This window comes from Calypte anna, chromosome 4, assembly GCF_003957555.1.
Source record: "Calypte anna isolate BGI_N300 chromosome 4, bCalAnn1_v1.p, whole genome shotgun sequence".
Taxonomy (NCBI): Eukaryota; Metazoa; Chordata; class Aves; order Apodiformes; family Trochilidae; genus Calypte; species Calypte anna.
In genome coordinates, this window is record NC_044247.1 from 3,869,398 (window position 1) to 3,885,888 (window position 16,491).

The following is a 16,491-nucleotide window of genomic DNA, read 5'->3' on the forward strand; positions in this document are numbered from 1 at the left end:
CGGCTGCAGACAAGCTGTGTGCACCTGAAGGAGATGGGCCTGGCAGGCAAGAACCAACTGCTGCTTCACACAAAGGCCCTCAGTGAGGAAGATGCTAAGAAATGCTTTCAATAGCAAAGGGAACACCCAAGATAAAGTATCAGTGTTTGCTTTGAATCAGTGCAGGAAGCCAAAACAATGGTCCTTAGGTAAAATCTAGGTGGGTAGCCCCACTAGGCGGGGAGGTCCACCAGTGCTGCTCCAGCACTGGAAGTGCTCTGGATGGATGTGCTGTAGCACTTTGATGGAGGTGACAACGGCACCAGTTAAGACTTATTTCATATTGTTAGTTACATCTCTTGAATGTGCACCTATCCATCTTAAAGGCCTGACTTTTAATATCAAAATAGACTTGTTTTTACTGAAATGCCAGGTATATGTCATCTTCACCAAGAGACTATGGCGCCCAGAGGCTGTCAGAGGGAAGTGCTGCCTGGGGAAAGCCCTGTGCCGTACTGGATGGCTGGTGAAACATTCCTACCATCAGCTTTGCTGGGAAAGAGCTCTGACCAAACCTCTGCACTCCTTGTTCTCCCTGCTGCTAAGGGAGGCAGCAGTGATGCTCCAAGCAAACCTCCTGTGTTTCAGCCACCCAGTGGTTTCTGCTGCAGTAGGCAGGGGACTGCACCACCTTTTGACCCTATGTTCCCATTTTGCCCCTGTAGGTCACCAATGCTCATAAAAATAGGACTGACACCCTCCTTGATATGTCACACAACATCCTTCAATGACCCCTGTGCCACCAGGCCACGATGGGCAGCTGCAAGGATCGTATCAGCTCAACCAGCTTGGAGAGAGCTCATGTCCAAGGAAGTGAGAGTTGCCTGATCCCCCGGGGCAGCTAGGCAGCACCTGCTGGCAGCTCTCAGAGCCCTCTCAGAAGAACATGCTGAGTAAACACATTTACTATTTATTTAATCACAGACCAATATTTGCTTTCAGCTGAGCCAGGTTGTGTAAATGAGCCTGGGGGGGGCGGGTGCCAAAGCCCGATGATGCTGATGGCAATGCCACGTGTGCTCCTGCTTGGCTGCCAGGGCCAAGGGCGGGGGCAGCACCGGCAGGGCAACTCCCATCCGCAACTCCCATCCACACCTCCCACCTCCCTCTTCCCACCTCCCTCTTCCCAGCTCCTTCAAGCCCAGTTGGCCCTGGTGGCTCGTCCCGCTGCCCAGCTGCAGCCACGGACCCTCTGGCCCAACCCGGGCAGCCCATACCGAGCACTCCAACGCGGTAGTTCAGGGTGATGACAATCACGTTCCCGTAGCTGGCCAGGACGCTGCCATCTATCATGTTCCCTGTGCCCTCCATGTAGGAGCCACCATGGATATACACCATCACCGGCTTGGCCCCGCTGTCCCGGATGTCTGGAAGGAGAGGCAGGTAAACACAGAAGCCCAGCGGCTGCAGCACCCTGCCTGACAGGCTGCCAAAGACAAGGGCAGTGTCAGCTGCCAGGAACGGGTAGAGGGCTTAGGAACCAAACCCAGAGCTCTCCTGGGGGCCGCAGCATGGACCTCCAAAGTCGGCTGGCACTGAACCAACCCTGACAGCTCCTTTCCGATTAGCGGCTGCGTTGTCCCCACACTGCTGTGCCCTTCGGGGGCCTCAGCACATGCAGAAAGGGTGTTGGGTGGACCCGGCTGCTTTTCTGGGCTCTGGCCACATGCGGGAGCCAGACCAGCGGCACTTCAGTTGCTTCTGGGAGTTTCAGAGTCCAGCCCCAGAATTCAGCCCCATGCTCTTTGGCTGGCCCCAAGCCCTCAGCTCCGGGAGTCCTGGAAACTGGCATTGCAGAGAGGCAGGGGTGGTGTGTGCAGGACCTGGAAGGCAGGGGGCATTGGCGGGTGCTCCAGCATCTGACTTTCCCATCCCTCCTTCCCATTCCTCGGGGAAGGCAGAAAGCTGCCAGCTATCTAGATGTGAACCCATGACACCCCGGTGCCCAGACACAAACATGGTGATGAGGCAGACACTGTGTGCACATGTGCATGTCAGGGAGGTGAGCACAGCATCCAGACAAGGACGGGGCATGAGGCATGGAGTGAGGATGGTGAATGAGACCCTGAGGATAGGGGAGGAAGAACTGCAAGAGCCTAAGATCAGGGAACAGCCACGCTCCCTCTCTCAACTGGCCCTGTTGGGGGATGTTTTGCCGCTTCTGCCCCACTGTCCCTCATGGAGCCAAGTCCAGGCAAAAAGGAAGAATGTCTGTGCTCAGCTCTTGGTACATCTCACCTGTGTTACATGGAAGACACATGCTCCCATTGTGGAAATGATGCCAGGTCCCACATGCCTGTGGTGTTCAGCTCTCACATGGGCTGGCAAGCCAGCACCAGTTGACTTTACCCTCCCTTGCACTCACCTGCACCCAGCACCTTGCTGGCATTGACTGCTGCCTCAGCTGCTCTGGCCTGCCACTGCTTCCTGTTGCCTCCCTCACTGCTGCACTGCAGCCAGGACTCTGGGGGCACAGCCACAACTCAGCAGGGGATGCCCAGCCGGGGTAGACATGGTCCCTAACACCCATCTAATTCCTGCCTATGTCCACTCTTCCCAGCAGCTTGACCAGGGTGCAAGGCTGATGGGTACTTCTGGCCATCTCCACCTGCAGCTGAGTTCCACAGCATAGCTAAAGGGTGGCCTCCCTCCCACAGAGAAAACCTCTTCCCTCCAGGAGAATGAAGATGTGGCAAAATCTGCATTGTCTCTTTCTCTGTTGCTGGGATGCAGCCAGGAAAAGGCACAAACCTGGGGAGCAAAAAGTGCTGGTGGCTCCTCCAGGACAGACATCACCTGTGTGGCATCTACAGCAGAACAACTCTTCCCAGGGCCACCTGCTTGAAATGTTAGGGGCAGGAATATCAGCGTCTGTGCCTTTGTCCTCTCTTCCCTGCCAAATAGTCCCACATCCTTGCAGCAGAATGGCAGCAAAGTGCAGAAATGTACCAAGGAATAAATGGTTCCTAATTGTTGAAGCACATTTTAGTGCCTGGGGATTTAGCAGAGTTTTCTAACTTACACTCTGGTACGCCTGGGGCACAGGTTAGTGGTAGGAAACAATTGAGTTTTGGTACTGCCAAGGAAAAAACTTTTCACTGGTTTCCCAGATCCTAAATGCCGTCTGTCAGGCTATGCTCAAGCTGCTTTGGGATGCCTGCACACCATGAGGTTTTACTGTCCTCAGCACACTGGGGCTGTACCCTCGCTGACTCTTCCTCCTGCATCTTCTTCACATCCCTGAAGCCAAATACACTGACTCTGGACCCTGCAGATGAACAACCCCATTTTACTAAAAATACCTTATTCTGCAGATAGCTTAGCCCTGGCATACATCTAGAATCACATCAGCTTGAAAGCCCACTCACTTTGCCTTGACTGGTGTTGCTCTGCTTGCAAGAAAGACCTTGCTCACATTGGGTGAACAGAAACCACATCTGAGCAGACCACAGGTCTCCTGTGCACAGTCAGGTACCTGTGGGTAGCTAAGGGTGCCAAGCTGCTGGCATGGCCACCCTGTGGTGATGCCCGTAGTGGGACCAAGCAAGGGTGGAGGAGGAAGGTTGCTGTCTCCCAACTGCATATCACTGACTCCAGAGGCATGAGGCTGGAGGTGGGATGTGACCAGGCTAGGGGTGAAATGGGCCCAGGTGCCCACGGGCTCCTCTACTCCCAAGCTGCCATGCTTCACCCCATGCCCTTGCTCAAGCAGAGCAGGACCAAACTTACCCTAAGACAAACAAACAAAAAAAACCCCACAAACTTTCCCACCCCATCCTAATGAGGGGAAGGATCTGGGCACCCTGCACAGCCAACCAGCCTGCCCCCGGCCCTGCACAGCTGCCCAGCACGGCAGACAGACAGACAGACAGACACACGCGCACACACACACAGAGGGCTCTCTCTGAAGTTGGCAGCAGATGGTGGGCAAACAGAACCGCTTGGTGTGTCATGCAGTGGCAGCCTCAAGCACAGAAATACCTTCGTCTTCATCCCCGTCATTATCCGCTAAGTCCTCGCCCTGTTTCTTAGCGCTGGCTCCTAGGGACCAAACACGAGGAGACAGAACAAAAAGAAAAACAAAAGGAAACAAAAAACCCAACAAAACCAAAACAAACAAATAAACAAAACAAAAAACCAAACAAAAACAAAAGAGAATTCAAAAACAGCATGATAGCAGAGAGATGGGGCCAGGCCTGCACCCCACAGCAGTGCTAGCTACTCACACTGTACCTCTCCCAGAGCCAGGGTAGTCCGGGGTGTGGACAGGACTGCCCCGGGAGCTTTGCCAGGATACTGCTTCACCCAGACCTCAGATCCTCCTCTGGGGGTGCCAGGGCAGTGGGGAGGAGGAGAGCAGGTCTGGGGCAGCATCAGCACCAGCAGCAGATCTGCCTCTCCAATCACTTGCCAATCCTCCTGCATATCAGCCTGGTCCCTGTATGCCCACACACCCTTTGCTCCCTGCACTGGAGCAAGGCTCCCTCTCTTACTGCCTGGGTGCAAGCAGGAGCCTTGCTCCCAGCTCTGCTTCCAGCAGGAACAGACATCTCCTGCCACAAGCAGAGCCCATGTGAAAGGTTGCCCTGGTTGGCCACTGACCACCAGCTGAGATCCTGCCCATCACCCCTACATAGTGCATGGCTCCATGTTGTGCCTGGCACAGCTATGGCACAAACCACCAGTGCTGCAGCATGAAAACACCACAGCATGCTGCAGGGAGCCACTGTGGCAAGTGCTTCCCTGTGCTGCTCAGTTCCATCCTGTACCAACTCCCTTCTTAAAAGACTAGTTGAATGGTTAACTGAGGATTGCAAAGGCACCAACCAGATTGCACTGACCAAGGCAGAACCCTAAAAATATCAATTTCTGTAATGTCCTGAATGCCTTCCAGCCATTGCACAGCCCTTAGCAAACCCATCATGCCAGGGCACAGCCCAGGCTAGCAGTCCCAGCCTGGTACCATGGGATGCTGTTGCAGATGGCATGCACCAAGCATGGCACTTCATGAGCTGCATGCAGCCAGTATGAGCCAGGAGGTAGTGAGGAGCAGACATGGTACAGACCTGTACTGAGGCTCCATTGCTGCAAAGGGCTGGGTGACCTTGTTTGCACAAAGCTGAGTGATGCCATCCCTGGGCCCTGCAGCCCCAAATTTTGTGAAGAAGCAGTGCTTTCCCTAGTCCCTTAGAGATGCAGACCAGTGCCTGTGCTCCTCTGCTCCCTAATGCACAAAAAAAGTTCCCTAGGTGACAGTGGTGTCAGCTGTAGCAACAGGACTTCCTGCACTGTTCCCATGCTGTCCTCTGACCTCCTGCAGATGCACAGGACTCCAGGGTCCTGTCTGGCACTTAGCCCATTCAGGGCTCCCACTGCTATTACCAGCTGGCCCCGTTGCCACTGCAGCAAGGGTTCTGCATGGTCTCCAAGAAGGCTCTCATGAGCAAGGGAGCCCTGCAGCTCAATAAAACCACAATGAAGTGAGCACAAAACTGGGTGGGAAGATGAAATCTAGGAGTCATCCTCACTGCCATTCTGGGAGTGGGAACCTGCAGGTCACATGGGTGGCATATAACAGAGGTGGCAGTACGGAGGGGGACAGGGTTTGAATTGAAAAGAAATTTGTGATGGGGAAAGTGAGGCAGCTCCATCAGGACAAGAGGCTTGCACAAAACAGCCATGACCTGCTAGAGAAAGCCTGAAGCAATGATCATAAGTATAGAAAAATCCAGCACCCAAGAAGAGTTTGGAGGAGGGTAGGTCACATGAATCCCAGGAACAGAGGAGCAATGGGAGTTACAGCAGCATCCTAATGCATGAAAGGCCACTGTGAAGTAGTGAGGTTGAAGAACAACTCCTGTTGCTCCATGAGACAGGTTGAAGCTGGATGAGAAAAAAAACCTTCCTAGCAGAAACGGCAAGAAAGAACTGAGAGAGGTGGCCTGGGGAGGTATTTAAGGTCAGACAAGACACACTGCTAGGAAGAGTGAGACAGAAATGCTCCTGCCAGGGCAGAGATGGACTGACTGTCACCAGAGCCATCCTCATTTTCTCTGACTCCAGATCTCCCAAATTACTTCCTTAATGCCCCAGCCCTGCCCCTTGCCTCCTGCTTTGCCACCCAGCCATCCCCTGGGGTCCTCACATCATTCACCTGTTTTCAACCAATGCCACATCCATCCCTGCATCCCAGCCCCAGCTTTCCCCCTCCTTGCTGTGTCCCTCCCATGTGCTCTCTCCCCAGCCCACCTGCCAGCTCCGCACTCAGCTGGGTGTGTGCAGCTGCAAGATAAACCTACTGCATCTTCTTTAGGAAGAGCTGCAAGCCCAGAAAACACTTCAGTGAGGAAGAGCTCATGCAGTATTTGCTAACCAGTGCTATATGTCAATCTCCTTGGAGGGATGCTCTCAGGGATGAGGATTTTTCTCTAATGAAGACCACAGGTAGTTAGCCTTCATCCACACCATGCTTCAGAACTGGGAAGGCTCCCACAGGGAGCTGGAGATCCCTTTCCACTGCTGAGGGCCCTGGTGCTTATTAAACTCCAAACTGGGCTGCATCCCTCCAGCACAATCTTCTTCAGACAACAAAGCTCTCCAGGCAGACAGGGATGGGAGAACTGGCTATGAGGAGCTGTCAAGATTTAAAAGAGGCCAGTGGACAAGATCACTGTGATCTGAGCAACTGTCCTGGCTGAGGCTGAGCAGGGAGAGATCTGTCTGGAGAACACTGTACCAGAGCTTAGGAATGGCTGAGACAAGCCTCAAGTAACCTGAGCTTGAAGCACTGAAGAAGGGATGATAAAGAGCAAAGCTGGGAAGCTAGCAAAGCAGAGTCACAGTAATTTGGGCCAGGGGAAAGGGGAACAGACACATGTGGATACCAAATGCAAAGCACAAGCATTCCTGGATGGCATGAAAATGCCAATGTGGCTGTGGTTACAGTGAACACAGGATGCTGTTACCTAGTGGGCTTTCTGCTTCTTGTTTACCATGTACCTACATGTTCATTGCCATGATGACCCATGGATGACCCACAGCTTGTGAGTGTAATTACAGCTTCACTTCCCTCACTGATCCCTTGCATTTTCTTCCATTACCTCCCTAAATCTGTTATTGCCATGGTCAGGGACACCCACTCCAAGAGATCTTCCTTTGCACTGGCAAAGGCCACCATGCAGAGTCCTGCAGAACCTACCCCCACAGGGATGATTTTAAGCTTGTGGATTCACAGATGGAAAACCCAAAAGGACTCCTGGCTTTTACTCTCCTTACCCATCAAAAATTCACTCTACTAACCTAGTGTGACTGCCTGTTGTGCTGCTTCACATTAAGCTGACTGCAAAGTGACACTGTTCAAGCTGATAGGAGGGACGCACATGCTCTTAACTGAAAGCTCTATGAAGATTTAAGCTCAAGTTCCATAAAAGATATAATCACTTTCCCTGAGACAGGGGCCTCCGTGCTAGATTTATTAAGTATATTAAGTAAACCATGCTAACAGCACTGACACCAGTATAAACAGAGATAAAGGAGAGTGTGGAGCCTCAGTCCCTGGAGCCTTTGTGCTCAGCATGGTGTGGATATAAAAGCAGGAGCCTGAGCTGACACATTTCCAGATCCAAATATCTGCTCAGGATGGCCATGGGCAGTCCCAGCAAGCCCTCCTCAGTGCAAGCTTCCTGGGGCACCCACTCCCACGCAGTAGCCCCAGTGCTGTCACCATGTCTGATGGCCATGGCCATGGTCTGATGGCAACCAGAGGCACATGTGCTGGTGGCCACTCCATCTCAGGTGCTTCCCTGGGGGTGACAAGGAACAGGACTGGGACCAATGGCAGCTGTTGAACGTGCTGCTGTGCAACCCTACACGGGGCAGGGGGGAGGAATGGGGGGTGCAGGTCAGTTCCCCTGGGACCTGTGTCAGGTGGCCCTGCCATCTACCAGTCCTTGCTCCAGGACTGCAGTGCATCTTGGTGCTGCCCTGCCCCTCCCTCTCCTGGAGTGATGCAGAGGAGTTACCTCCATTCTTGAGTGGACTCCATAAAAGCACTGCATCTTCCCACACTCTGCTGCCTCTGCCAGCACAAACACCTAACCCTCACCTTTGCAAATTGCTCCCTAGAGCAGAAGCGGAGCGCCCAGACAGCTCTGCAAAGCAGCAGGCTTCACAGGAGGCTGGTGAGAAGCTTTTCACCAAGAGAAGACTGCAGAAGTCACGCAGCCATAGGGAAGCCTCAGCCAGCACTTGGACAAGTTTGCTTCTCAGAGAGCAGCAGAGGGGCCCAAACAGAGCATCCAAAGTGCATCCTGAGTGAAGGAGCTGCTGGGAGCTCCAGCCACCCTTGCACAGCAGGGCAGAACTCTGCACAGGCCCAGCCAGAGGCATTAGGCAGTCAGTAAAAACTGGTGAGGCCTTTCATGGGCAGGGCAGTCACACTTCTCCCTTCCAAAAATTACATCCACTTCTTTGCATCCTGCAGCAAGACCTGTCCAGGCTGGTGGTGAAACAAAGGGGAAAACATCCAAGCACCTTTCACAGCCAAGCACATGGTGGAAGTGTTGGCAGCACAAAGCAAAAGGCAGAGCTGCATTTTGCACACAAGTACTGTACCTTGGGTATGTACATGCTATTTGGGTGGGCAATGTTATTTTCAGAGCAAAACCTGAGACCGTCAGCTTCCCTGGAACTGTGCATGGCTCTCAAAGAACCACTGTCCTGACATACTCACAGAGAAGGGACCAATGTGCATGGAGGAGACTGGCATGTACGAAATTTCCACATAGGAAATTACTGTGGGCAACTGTGCAGGTAAACAGGAACATTCTTCTGTCCCAGCAATAGATTCTTATAAGTTTTCAGTCCTTTGGCTTTTATGAAATACACTGTGCTCAGGGGTATGGACTCCATGAGTCAGCAAAGCCTCGTAAGGGCAGAGGGAATGTCCCCCACCAGCTCACCACGAGGTGACCTGCTGAGCCACTTGGATCCTCACAAATCCATGGGACCAGATGGGATCCACCACAGGGTGATGAGGGAGCTGGGGAAGAGCTCTCCAAGCCATTCTCCATCACTGGATCACTGGATCACTGGGGACATCCCAGATGACTGGAAGTTGGTGAATGTTATGCCAATCCACAAAAAGGGCTGGAAGGAGGACCCAGGAAACTCCAGGCCTGTCAGCCTGACCTCAGTGCCTGGCAGGGTTATGGAGCAGATCATCCTGGGGGCAATCACACAGCACCTACAGCATGGAGAGGGGATCAGACCCAGCCAGCACAGGGTTAGGAAGGGCAGGTCCTGTCTGACCAACCTGATCCTTTTATCATCAGGTGACCCACCTGGTGGATGAGGGAAAGGCTGTGGATGGAGTCTGCCTGGACTGAAGCAAAGCCTCTGACACCGTCTCCCACAGCATTCTCCTGGAAAAGCTGTCAGCCCAGAGCTCAGACAGCAGCTCTCTGCACTAGGTTAGGAACTGCTGGAGGTCACCAGAGAGTGGTGCTGAACGGTGCTGATCCAATTGGTGGCTGTGGTGTCCCCCAGGGATCAGTGCTGGGCTCAGTTCTGTTCAATATCTTCACTGATGATTTAGATGAGGGGATTGAGTCCACCATTAGCAAATTTGCAGATGACACCAAGCTGGGGGAAGTGTGGATCAGCTGGAAGGCAGGAGGGCTCTGCAGAGGGACCTGGACAGACTGGAGAGTTGGGCTGATTCCAATGGGATGAGGTTCAACATTCCAAGTGCCGGGTCCTGCACTTTGGCCACAACAACCCCATGGGGAGCTCCAGGCTGGGCACAGAGTGGTTGGAGAGCAGCCAGGCAGAAAGGGACCTGGGAGTCTGGATCGACAGGAAGCTGAACATGAGCCAGCAGTGTGCCCAGGTGGCCAAGAAGACCAATGGCATCCTGGGCTGGATCAGGAACAGTGTGGCCAGCAGGTCCAGGGAAGGGATTCTTCCCCTGTACTCAGCTCTGGTGAGGCCATAGCTTGAGTCCTGTGTCCAGTTCTGGGCCCCTCAGTTTAGGAAGGAGATTGAGGTGCTGGAGCAGGTCCAGAGAAGAGCAAGGAGGCTGTGAAGGGATCCAGCAGAATTGCTGTGAGGAAGGGCTGAGGGGGCTGAGGGTGTTCAGGCTGGAGAAGAGGAGGCTCAGGGGAGACCTCATCACTCTCTACAACTCCCTGAAAGGAGGTTGGAGCCAGGGGGGGGTTGGTCTCTTTTCCCAGGCAACTCTCAGCAAGACAAGAGGGCAGGGTCTCAAGTTGTGCCAGGGGAGGTTTAGGTCAGATATTAGGGAGAAATTCTTTACAGAGAGGGTAATCAGGCATTGGAATGGGCTGCCCAGGGAGGGGTGTGGATTTTCTGTCCCTGGAGGTTTTTAAGAAGAGACTGAATGTGGCACTCAGTGCCATGGTCTAGGAACCACGGTGGTGGTGGATCAAGGGTTGAGCTTGATGACCTCAGAGGTCCTTTCCAACCTGGCTGATTCTGTGATTCTGTGACCAGATGCAACTGCAGATGGGCTGCTAATAAACCCTGACCATGATCAAAGCCAGGGGGAAGGGAAATCAAGGACACCAGTGTGTCCAAGGTGTTTTTGCCATGCCTTACATTGTCCTCCTTCATCAGCCAAAACCCAGACCCTGCTTCCCTGGCCCCAGACGTAGGGCTAGGGGCAGTGGGGGTCCACCAGCCCAGGCAGTCGGTGTGAAATCTGGGAAAGGAAATGCTTTGAAGTGGCTGGTGGTTGCTGGCACAGCCAGCTCCGGAGGCAGCGTGCAGAGACTCCCTAATACACAAGCCTTTTCAGGGGCAGCCTTGGCTCTCAAAGAGATGGCATGTGAATAGCCAAGACAGCAACAGGAAAAGCAAAGCAAAGAAACCCAGAAACAGAACTTGGGCAAATGGCTGGATGGAAAGTGCTCCCCAAATCTCCAAGCCCAGCTGTGTTGGCCCCACTAATCCCAAGGCTGCATGGAGTTAGAGACTGGGATGCAGGGACCCTGCTATCACAAGATGCTTAGGACTGCAGCCCCTGATTGCCAGACACTCCCTCCTTGCACTGAGCCTTTCAGAAGAGATTGGCTGCCCAACCAACTGCACAATCAACTTTGGGATGCACAGAATAGCCTGGGCTCTCCCTGTCTGCAAAGGGGCCAGGCAGCAGGATGGGCAAAGCATCATATCCAGCAAGAGGCCAAGACAGCTCCCATTTCTTTGTCACCATTCCCTGGTCTGCAGCACTGGTGCTGGCCAGGAACATGAGATCACTTTGGGGCAAGGGGACCAGTTCAGCAGGAAGAGCCCTGTGTGGCCCTGGGGATGAAGGCAAGGCAAAGCAGAAATGTGTCTGAACTGGAGGTGCTCTGCTGACTGCAGGACAGTTGGGGCTCAGGGAGGATGCTGTGCCAAGGGGTGGAGTGCAGATCCTCACTGTCAGGCCTTGCAGAGGCACAGGGTATGAGCAGCAGGGAGAATCCTTTGCAGGACCATGGGCTGGGGCAGCATGGCTGTGTTTACCCAGCCATGAGTGGTTTTATGCTTTTTATGCAAAAGCTTTGGATGCAAAATGACTGGGATGGAATAAGGAAAGAGCTCATCTGGGATGAGCTGCTGTCTCCCATCACACAGGTGCTTCCCTGGCTGAGTCTGTACATCCCCCACAGGGGATGCACCCCTAAGGGATGGGTTCATTTAAGTAATACCCAACCTCAGAGCCTCCCTCTCAAACCCAAGGGCTGGTGTCAGTATGATGAAGACAGGAGCTTGGGCTCAGCCTGGGAAAAGCTGTTCTGAAACACCTGGAGCAACATGAGCATCCTCCTCTGACCTGACCCCAGACCTGTGCACCCAGCTGGCTCCAGTCCTGGCTTACCAGGCTAGGAAGCAGAGGTGGCCAGAGCATCCTGGGGCTCCTTCAAGAGGCAAGTGGGGGGCTGAGAGGGTGGGCTGCTCAAAGGGCCTGCAGTCTGGGTGCTAGCAGAGAGAGGTGCTGGAGGAGCGTGCCATGGGCCAGGGGCTGGCCAGACACCCTCTCACTTTTTCACTCTCTCTCTTTCCTCTCTGTGCCTCTCTGCCGGTCGGCTTGCTACATACCTCCTTTCCTACATATTTTCTTGTTGGGCTTTCGGGTGCATTCCTTGGAAATCCGTTTTACTGTAAAATGAATAAAAGACTACAAAATAACAGGAGGCTCCATTGGCAGGAGTGGGCATGCAATCACAACCACACTGCCACCCTCCCACCACCCCTGGGACCGCGGGAAGTGGGGAGGAACTGTCGCTGTGGGAGGAAAACTCTGGGCCAGCTGTGCTGGATGGGAAGGAAGGCACAATGCATCTTGTGGCCAAGGGCCTCAAGGGCAAAGGTGTTGAGCCAACTGGCCTGGGAGATGACACCAGTCCACCAGGCCACTTCACCACATGCAGCAGGCTTGCTGCAGGTCCCTTCCAGCACACTGAATATCCCCTGGGGCTCCCGTTGCAGTAAGGCTAGGGTGGGTATGTGGGCAGATGTTGCCTCCTCTGCCTTTTACTTACAGTTCAGGTGAGATCCTACAAAGGAAAAGGTTAGACAAGGAGGCACCCAGTGCCACTCAGCCTCACCCCAACGGGACCACGCCCCATGGGTTCCCAGCACCGCAGACTCATTGCTCTGCCACTGTCCCCTCCAGGGGACAGGTGAGCAGTCAAGCAACATGCCTATTGGTGCCCCAAACCTCCCGCCCACAGTGTCCACAAAAAGGCTCCATGGTTCCTTCCCTGCTGGAGCATCTCCCCTGTGAGAGGCAGAGAGTGTTCCTCCCAGCTGCAGCCACAGCCCCCACCCACAACTAGCGAATGGGCCTGGGGAAGGTGGGAAAGGGGGAAGGAAGGACAAACTCCAACCAAGATAGAACCTGGCACTCGGCATCTGGGGAGCACAAACCAACTTGTCACTCTGTGGATCTGCAGTCAGAAAGTCGGATTCAGATTTAGCAACAGAAGAGATGCCATGATGATGCCATGAAGGTGGAAATGGGGGAAGGGGACTGGGAGGTGTAGAGGAGCAGGAGCACACAAGACAAAGATGGCAGCTGAGGGCAAGAGGGTGAGCTGCACAGCCAGAGAAAGCTTTCCACAGACAAACAGACAGCATGCTGCAGGGTCTACAACTACATGCTTTAAACACAACACCCAGGTGAGACCAACCACTACAGGGGAGGGGCAGAGTGCTCCCCCCACCATGCCCTCCTGTGAGCACCTCGGCAGGGACTCACCATCCTCTGTAGGGATGTAGATGTTGAGGTACAGACAGTCCTCATTGGGGTCCTGGATGTATGTGGCCACAATATCCAAATTTGAGGTAAACCAGATTGGCAGCATGATCTCAGGAACAGCGTTGTGGATATTCTGGGGGCAGACTGGCGAGAAGTGGGTAGCATTCCTGATGCCTGACCAAGATGGTGGTGGCTCAGGGGGCATGAACCTCTTCTCCCCAATGGGGGGGGCAGCATAAGGCACCCCTAGATACTGGTCCACAGGCCCCAGGATCTCGCTGGGCAATGGCACACGCACCCCTCGTAACTTCCCATAGTGCGTGTTGACAGTCGGTGAGTAGACCTGGCCTTCCATCTGCACAACCACCGAGGTGAAGCTCAGGACCCAGAAGGTGAGACGCAGGTCCCAGCCAGCCACCAGTTCAGGCACTTGGAGAACAGGGGACAAAAGAGGACGTCTCCAGAGTATCAGCCACATCGTCCAGGAAGAGAAGCATCAACATCCAGGCCTGAAGCTCAGGGCATCCCCATCGTGCCAAGCCTCCAATTTATCCACCGGGAACAGATGGAGCCAGAGGGCTGGGAGTCAGGAGCGTGAAGCCCAGCCACACCTTCTGCTGGGTGAGTCAGGAGCACAGACACCGGGAGATGTGCCACCACTCCTCACAGCCTGCCAGCTGCCCACTGCTGTCTGCCTGCCAATGGCCCGGCCCGGAGGTGACTGCTGGTACTGTGGAGAGATGGAGGGAATTAACAGCAGGCTTGCTCTGAGAAGAGTCAAAGAGCTGCAGCACAGAAGGAGTGAGGATTCCTGGATGGACACTCCCACCAGTGTGTGATTTTCTCATGTCCCATGCTGCAGGAGGGTATCAGCAGACAATTATGAGTGCCAAAATAAGCAGGAGAATGCCACTTCCCTGGCACCATCTCTCCCCATAAAAAACCTGTTGGACTGCCATTCCCCAGCACTGCCCCTACACAAGACCCTGCTGGCATCTCTCCCCTCCTGGCTGAGCCAGAACCACCTGTGCTCCTCACCTCAAGCATCACTCCCCTGCCTGGATGCCACCTCCCACCCCATGCACCCACAAATTAGACCCATGTGTCCCATCCAGGCACCCATCTTGCCCACCCTCATGCTCTCCAGCCATCTTTCTCCCTCCACACGCTGCTGGCCGAAGCACCGAGGCCCCAGGCACAGCCCAGGTGCTGGGCAGGCAGGATGGGAACAGCCAGAGTGCTCTGGGCAGTCCTTGTGCTGGCACCGCAGCATCCCGGCCACCCGAGCAAGGGGCACAGGGCTGCTCCCACGTCCCCCCACCGGCCTGTGGCAGGGTAGGGAGCAGAACACGGGTGGGAGCTGCAGGCAGACAGGGCAGGCAGCAGCTGCAGAGGGACCTGCGGATGTATGTCAGCGAGCAGAGCTCCTGCGCCAGGAAGCCCTTGCTGGAGGCTGCGTGGATTTTCAGTGCTCTGCCCCTCCCCGCACCTCCTGCCGCATTCAGGCTTTATGTAAGTGCCCCACCTCCTCCCTCCCCCCCGCACCGCTGTTCCCGGGGGACCGGGGCAGGGGAAGCGGCAGGGGCTGCACCCGTCCGGTGTTCGCCTCTCGCTCCGGCCGGGCAAGGGCAGCGTCAGCCTGGGGCCGGCTTCACACCTCATCAGGCGGCTTTGCAGCTCGATCCTCACTAAAGGGCACTGCTTAGTGGCGGGTCAGAGGATCTCGTCCTGTCTCAGCCACATGTCCTTACCCTGAGAGTGACGCCAGTGATGGCAGGGCACCTCTATTTTGCCCCAGAGTATCCTTACATGTCCACCTGGTAAATCTCTCTCAAGCTTAGAGGGGAGCAAAGTTGCCTTGGAGTTACTGGAGCACAAAATACGGGCTGTATGTACATGGGAGGATGTGGCTCTGGTGGAGGCTCATCTGGGCAGTGATTCCACGAATGGAAAGCACCTCATACAACGAGGAAAATCAGCAGAAAAAATTGCAATAAAAATACCCAGAGAGGGCATCTCAAATCTGCACTGCCTATGTGCAGGCAATTAACTGTTGGCCATTAAGGAAATGGGCCTGTGCTGTGCCTGCCCTCTTGATATACCCAGGGAACACAGCACTCTCAGAAATCAGGGTATCACAGGCATAATAAGGAACATTCAGCCCAGAAAATCATGTTACTGTATCCAGCCTGCCCAATCAGTGAGGCCTCGCAGGGCTGGACATGCAAGCACCTTTCCAAGATCCCAAGTGGGACCACAATTAATACCAGACCAGGAGGGTAGTAAAAATACTGGCATCAGTAAAAATACTGACACAGCCACACCTACTGGACCATCCATGGCACAGGGATAACCTGAGAGCTGAGCTATCATGACCAGCTTTGATCCTGCTCTACCCCCTGACCCCCATCACCTTTGTGCCATCGTTCACCTCCTCCTGCATCACCAGGCAGTGACAGAACCACACCCAGCAGGTGCACAACACTGCTGCATTAATCCCCAAACAGTTGCCAAAGCCTAAGAAACAAAAGGTGTATTAAGGGATAGAAATACAGCTGAGGCACCCAGAGACCCCAAGCTCTGCTTTGCCCCACCACTGCTGGAACTGCCTCTAGCACAGTGCTTCAGCTGCCCTGCTCTGTCCCCAACTCTGGAAGAAAGCCATCCTTCACCTTGCAGCAACACTCCTTCAGCAGAGAACTGGCCTTTGCCAAGCAATGGCATCCCAGGGGAGGAATGACAGCCCAGGATCCTCGAAAGCTTTGTTCCCAAGTGGCATTTCAAGGATGCTTCAGCCCACTGTTCTTCCCAATGTTGCTGGAAGGCAAATCACCCAGTGCAAATCTTCAGCTGCCATGAGTTAGGATAAAGCCAAATTATTAATGACTGTCATATCTGATTTATATAATGGTGCCCACAACTCCCCACAGAACCATTTCCAACTGACCCCCCATCATCTTCCCTCTGCAGCAACACCACAACCCTGCCAGCAGTGGTTTACAGCTGATCTCCCAGCTCAAAAGCATCCTCAGGGCTGTGGCTGCATGCTGTCATGGGCATTGCTGCTCCACCAACTCCTCCAGCCAAGTGATTTCATGACACCTTGCAGCTGCAGCCTGAAGCTGTCTGGCTGGCCTGTATATACCAAATTAAAGCTGAATTCCCTACCCATTTCATGTCCTTGGAGC

At 54.2% G+C, this 16,491-nt stretch overlaps 1 protein-coding gene across 1 annotated transcript in view; it reads right to left on the reverse strand.

Annotated features, from left to right (window-relative positions):
- The window catches only part of NLGN3 (neuroligin 3), a 42,884-nt gene that overhangs the window by 10,024 nt on the left and 16,369 nt on the right, over positions 1-16,491 (reverse strand). The window contains exons 2-4 of the mRNA XM_030449222.1: positions 13,304-14,033; positions 4,021-4,080; positions 1,257-1,406 (exon numbers count right to left, since the gene is read on the reverse strand). Of these exons, the coding sequence (XP_030305082.1) occupies positions 1,257-1,406; positions 4,021-4,080; positions 13,304-13,781 (688 nt within the window). The 5' untranslated portion in view covers positions 13,782-14,033. The remainder of the gene's footprint in view (positions 1-1,256; positions 1,407-4,020; positions 4,081-13,303; positions 14,034-16,491) is intronic.